At 55.9% G+C, this 5,973-nt stretch overlaps 1 protein-coding gene across 1 annotated transcript; it reads right to left on the bottom strand.

Annotated features, from left to right (window-relative positions):
- Nucleotides 1–268: 268 nt before the first annotated feature.
- Nucleotides 269–3,870, bottom strand: LOC149919365 (uncharacterized). The gene is made up of 8 exons (XM_090134398.1): nucleotides 3,539–3,870; nucleotides 3,132–3,223; nucleotides 2,938–3,039; nucleotides 2,571–2,695; nucleotides 2,255–2,417; nucleotides 2,056–2,162; nucleotides 1,724–1,837; nucleotides 269–1,567 (listed from the first exon to the last, which is right to left on the bottom strand). The coding sequence occupies exons 1-8, from the start codon at nucleotides 3,579–3,581 to the stop codon at nucleotides 598–600; spliced, it is 1,716 nt and encodes a 571-aa protein (XP_089990524.1). The 5' UTR covers nucleotides 3,582–3,870; the 3' UTR covers nucleotides 269–597.
- Nucleotides 3,871–5,973: the final 2,103 nt, after the last annotated feature.

Raw genomic sequence — 5,973 nt, 5'->3', positions numbered from 1 at the left:
GGACCTCGAGGCTTGCAGCATTCGCAGACCAGGACCAGCCCTCAGACCTGACAGCACCGCCCACATGCAGGAGGAAAGCCCAAGCTCTGATGCAGCCCTGGACCTGACATGCACCATGAACGCGGTTGCATCCCAAGCCCAGAAACAAGCCCAGAACCGGGCTGCTCCTGCCAGTGCAGCCTGGGTTCTCGAGGAACCCAGTGGTCCATGTGCCCCGCTGGGGATGTGGCCCGAACCCAGCTCAGCCTGGACTGGGCCAGGCGAAGTGAGGTCTGGGATAACACGTTCATGGAGGAGAGAACCGTGCAGTCAAGGTCCCTAGTTGTGCCCAGCTCAGCAAAAGCAGGGAAGGATGAAGCTGACAAATGTGTTTGGGGGGGGGGGGGAACTCTGATCTTTATTGTGTTGGACTTTTGGGACCAGAGCAAGCAGGGGAGATGGGAGGGGGGTATGACCCTGCAGATAGCAGGGGGGTTGAAACTAGATGATCGTTGTAGTCTTTTCAACCCATTCTACGACGGGCGCACGGCTGCTCCTACGCAGACTTGGGGGCTGTCTGTGGGGACTTTGCCTCTGACGTTGTTCCTGGGAGCAGCTTCATTCCCGGCACCGCCTCCGCTGTTGGGCCCGGCTCCTGCTGCCTCTTTGGGGTGAGCTGCGGGAATTGGAAGCCCGACGTCTCTGCGGAGGACGGCTTTGGGTGCGGGAGCGCCCTCGCTGCCTGGACGGTCCCCTGCGTCCGGGCACTCTGGAAGCCCTCGGGGATCTCGAAGTGGCAGACCTTGTCGACCTGCGGGTGCCGCTCTGCTCCCCTGGGGCTGGCATGTGCCGGCTGCCACGGCGTCTTCTTGGCCGGCTCTGGGAACTCGGGGCCCGATCTTGCAGCGGGGAGCGGCTTCGTGTGCGATTTCTTCCTCGCTGCCTGGGACGTCTTCTGCGTGCAGCTGCCGGAGGCGCCCCGGAGGACCCTGACGCCCTCTGCCTGGATGTGTGGGAGTCGCTCTCAGCACTTGCTGCTGCTGTTCGTCTGCTCCCACGGCGTCCTCGCAGCTGCTCAGAGGTAGCCCGATCCTCTGATGCTCGTGGGCCGTTTGTCTCCTGCTCAGTCTCGGGCACACTGGGCAGGTCGCTGGGCTCGGGCAGCTGGGAACTCTGTGATGTCCCCAATGCTGCCTGGCTGGCGGGCATGGAGCTCAAGCTCTCAGGCTCCGGGGAGCCGCTGGGTGGCTCCAAAGCCCTCTGGCTGGCGGTGCTGGGACCGGCGAGCTCGCTGTTGGTGCTGGAGGCTGTAAGGAGAGGCAGGGAGGTCCTGAGTCTGAAGCTGCAGCACCACAGTGGGATCTGCCATCCTGCTTGGGGCAGACAGACTGTGGCAAAGCTGCCTTGAGCACTTGCTGCCAGGCCTTGCCTGGCCCCAGCACGGTGCCACGCGGCTGATTGCTTCTTACCGGTACCCAGGCCAGCACAGCTGTCGCACTCCCACGTGGCTCTTCTGTTATTCAAGTGGGAGCACCGTCGGTGGGTGCCCTCAGCAGCGCAGGAGCTGCACAGGAGCAGCTGCCAGGGCCTGGGGAAGCAAAGCGGTTGTGGCCGTGAGGACCAAGTGAGCCAAGCCATGGAGTGCCCGGCACAGCACATCCCTGGTGCTCAGCCCTTGCTCCGCCAGCCTGTGGTGAGGCTGAGATCCCCCCCAGAGCCACAGAGAGCTGCTGCGGTAACTCACCCCCTTCCCTCTGCCTGCTCTCTGCCTCCATGGTAAAGGCATTCGCTGGCATCGCAGCGGCTGTGCCTCTGGAAAAGCGATTCATATGCATCATTGTCATCCCATGCCGGTCTTCTACAAGAGAAGGGAGGGGAAGTGATGAGCCCCCAGTGTCCCCAGCATCAGATCCAAGGTTATCCAAACCTATCCACCCCAACTGTACTTCCAGATTCTCTATGAAGCTGGGGCACGTGTTCATGAGATAGCCAAGGACCAGGCCTGCCAAGGCAGTCCCTGGGCAGCCTCAGCACGACAGCCTTCATGTCAGCCAAAGTGGGCAGGAGGACACCGACCTGTATGGGATTTGGATCCCCAGAATGGCCATTCCTGCAAAGAACAGTGTGTTGTTTCGACAACCGGCGCAGTTGAAGCACAAAGCACCTGCAGTTGAGGCCTGTTGCTGCAGGAGAAGCACAAGCAGGGTGAGCGTGAGCAGTGCCTGGTGCTGCTGAGCACCAAGCGTGCCTATCAGGGTGAGGGGAGGGCTCCTACCTGGATGCAGCGCCTGTGGAACCAGGCATCTTGGCACGCTGGGCACACCAGGGTGTGATAGGACAAGCTGTTCCCCACAGGCTCAAGGCAGATGAGGCAGTTGGTGCCTTCTGCCGGAGCTTCGTCCTCGTCCTGGTGAGGGCGGTGCTCCCAACAGAAGGTCCTAGGGGAAGATGGAAGGTGTGGTCATGGTGAGAAGTGCTTTGAGGAGGGCAGAGGAGCAGGAAGGAGCCTCCGGCCCTGTCTCTGGCTCTGGAAGGCTGCTGGGAGGCGTAACTGTGGGTTCCTCTGCGGCTTGGCTGCTGACAGCCCTTACCAGTGGTCCCCAAAAAAGTGGACGACACATTCCCCGTCCATGGTGCAGGGCAGATGGAAGCTTCGCTCACAGCCCCTCTGTATGCATGTGATGGTAGCTCCCCTCTCGCCACAAACAAAGCATTGCTGGAAAGAGCAGAACAACCCCGTCAGCCACAGACTCAGGGCCTCTGTGGCTGGCCCCACGCCTCTGGGCACAGCCAGCTGGGTCACATTCTACGAAGATGCCTAGCAGACAGGGCTCATCTCCTGTGGCAGCACTTTGTCATGGAGGTGGTTGGAAGGGCTGCCATTGCTTTCCTTGGTCTAGACTAAGCTGGTGTGAGCCCCTCCTGGCACAAATCTGCCTGCTCCGTGCAGGTCCTCACCTGCATGGTGGCCCGTTTGACTGCACGTCTGATGGCAGCAACAGGGAGGCCCACAGATCCCGACTGACTTGGTGTTGCTTCAGAAACGATGTTGGCAAAACCCTGTAGAAGAGAAAAGAGCAGGATCTCATTAGGACAGAAAGGAAAGGAACATCCCCGGTGGGAATCTGGAAGGAGCCCATGGGGGAACTCACCAAGCAGAACTCATGGACGTGAATCCCACTTTCAGAAAGCATGTGCCCACAGATGTCTGGGTCGACATCTGCCCGGCCACACAGCACACACACTGCAGAGGAGAGAGCAAATGTGAGCAGCGGTGAGCAGCTGGCGGGGCCAGGTGTCCCTGAGGGCCGTCCCCAGGGTCCTGCTCCGGGCCTGCCGTGCTGGCTGGAGGCGGTGGAGGGGAAGGGGCCACGGCAGGCCCAAGGCAGCCACATCCCAAGCTGGGCCCCCTTGCCAAGGAGCAGAGGGGCCCTGCCCCATGCCTGTCTGGGAGCTCCTGCCTGCCCCTTCCTCCCCTCTCAGCTCTCAGCCACAGGCAGAGCCCCAGCACCCCTCTGCCCAGCGTCGGGAGCTGGGCTCAGGAATGCTGTGCTCTCACCTGGCTCCTCCGTGCAGGAGGCCTTCCGCTTCCTATTGGACATGATTGTGCGTTGATAGCGAGCACTGCGAGAGTCCCTCCTCTCTCTGCGCCTCACCAGACCGCACTGACGCTCCGCCTGAGCCCGGCAGCCTTTGCTCTGCTCCAAGCTTCACGCGTCACAATGGCCGCTCTGTGACACCCACTGTGACATCACGGTCACCGCCTCACAGAGCGTATGGGCGTGGGCCCTCAATCGAGAGAGCAGTGGGTCTGGCAGGCTGTGCACAGTCAGGGCAGGAATTATGGCCTCCCTCAACCTGCTGGCCACGCTCCTCTGGCCAGCGGCAGGAGTGGAGCTGTCCCTTTGTCAAGGCTGCAGCCCTGGAGCTACACTAGCATTTCTAGTCTGAATCTAGTCTAGGTTTCTCAAGAGTTCAGTTTGCATTTTCATGTCAACAGCATATTTGGTGTCCAGTGTGTGCTGTGAGTGACTATGTACACGGTTTGGTAGGTATAGGACAAGGTGAAGTGGTTTTAATCTGGAAGAGAAGAGCAGATTAATTCTTAGAGGAAATAGTTTACTCAGAGGTTTGTTACTGGAAATGCACTGAAACACGCTGCCCAGGGAGGCAGTGGAATCACCATCCCTGGAGGCGTGCAGGAAACATGGAGATTTGGCACTGAGGGACATGTTTTAGTGGGCTTGGTATGGATGGCCCGTCTGGATGCCTTCCTGTGCAACCTGCTGAGCCTACCTTGGCAGGGGCGTTGGACACGGTGATCCCCAGTGGTCCGTTCCAACCCCTACAATTCTGCAGTTCTGTACTACAGCCTCTGAAGTGGCAGTGTGTGGTTGTATGAACTTACAGTGATCATCTTTTACCCTTCATGCATCATCCTTCTTTATTCTATCTGCTACTACAACATAGCTCTCCATTTGTTCATTGCATTTCCTCAGCTCTGATTTGTCACCAAAGTTTCAGCACAATCAACATTTTGTTATCATGATATATGCTTGGAAATAATACCCTTCCCACTGGAAAATTTGTCTTTTTGCTTTATCTTTCTTTGTCTGAGTAGTGGGGTGGCCTCCTAGGAAAGATCTTCACTGGCCTGGTTGAAAAAGTAGTCACATAGAAAAAGAAATCAGAGCTTTAAAATGCCGCCTGCAAAGTAAGACTGCAAAGTATTTCTGGTAATCATGGGAAGCAAGAGCGGGGCTGTAGAATGGGGTGGGTTTGAACAGTTCTTTATAGTGGCTGCTGGGCTGCCCCTGTTCCTGCGCACATTTTGTCTTCCATCTCTAAAAACTGAAATGCTGACCCCCTTCGTCGTCCCCCCCCCCAAAAAAAAAAAAATAAAAAGAAGGAAAAAAGCTCAGCAAAAGACTTGATTCCCTTGGGATACAGCTTCTGTGGGCAGCTGCCATGCATTTCCAATGGCTTTGCATCCATGCGCTGCAGGCATTGCGAATCAGAGCCTGGTTTGCAAACGATGCTTTACCTAGCTGAGCACTGGGGGTCCTTTAGACACCTCAGAAGATCCTTGTGTTCACTCAAGATGCTAAATTCAGGGGATAAGGAGGCAAAATTTGAGAGAGCTTAGAAAGAGCTTTGACATCAGTCAGCTTTTCAGAGAGCTTACTCTGGTCAAGAGCAGTATACCTGATGCGCTGGAGTCACAGCCTCCCCTGCAGAACTGAATGAGCTCTGAACTTGTGCACCTTCATGATTGCTCAGAGAAGCTGTAAATGCCCCATCCCTGGAGGCATTCAAGGCCGCGCTGGATGGCACCCTATTCTAATCTTATATTGTGGCAACCTTGCCCATAGCAAGTGGTTGGAACTAGTTCAACTTCTTTAAGGTTGCCTCCAACCCAAGCTTTTCTGTGATTCTGTGGCAACCACCTCTGCTGTAGTACCGTTGCCATGAGCTGAGCATCGTATCTTCAGTGTTTGTCCCACGTGCACAGCTCCTCCAGTCTACTTCTTGTTGTGGGCAGCAGGAAAAATATTAATGATGTGCATCATAGCTTAGCTAAGACAAAGTGAAAGTCTTCCACACTTGCAGATACATATGTGATTCAGTACGAAGATTCCAGTTACTTGGAATACGAGAAGGAAAACCCCCAGATGTACTGTTTGTGAACTGTGGACTGCCCAGGCACATTCATGAAGCATGGACTGCCCAAGCGCATTCCTTCCACCATGGCTTGAGCTTTCGTGACTGCAGATAAGCTCAGCTTCCTTTGGTGCCTTTTCACTGCAGTGCCCTTTTGGCCATTTTTATTTCTCCGAAGACAAAACCTGCCTGCTCCCTCTTCCTCAAAATTTTGTCATTCCTTTTTGTTCCTTTATTAAAAGTATTATTTTATTTTTCATTTAACCTGCGTGTTGAATACTTCTACTAGGCAACCTTAGGGAAATTCTGTTAAAGGTGAGGAATTCCAGGAGT

The sequence above is a fragment of the Phasianus colchicus genome, chromosome 1 (genome assembly GCF_987193195.1).
Source record: "Phasianus colchicus chromosome 1, bPhaCol1.hap1.1, whole genome shotgun sequence".
NCBI classification, from domain to species: Eukaryota; Metazoa; Chordata; class Aves; order Galliformes; family Phasianidae; genus Phasianus; species Phasianus colchicus.
The sequence above is the reverse complement of the archived record's forward strand: the minus strand, read 5'-3'. Positions and strand labels throughout refer to the sequence as shown.

Bases quoted from the DNA above. Each gene is read 5' to 3' on its own strand.
- LOC149919365 (XM_090134398.1), bottom strand. From the start codon at position 3,581: ATGTCCAATAGGAAGCGGAAGGCCTCCTGCACGGAGGAGCCAG. The intron at 2,696-2,937 runs GTGAGGACCTGC...TGCTCTTTCCAG, and splicing joins TCAAACGGGCCACCATGCAG to CAATGCTTTGTTTGTGGCGA. The intron at 1,568-1,723 runs GTGAGTTACCGC...TTGCTTCCCCAG, and splicing joins GAGCAGGCAGAGGGAAGGGG to GCCCTGGCAGCTGCTCCTGT.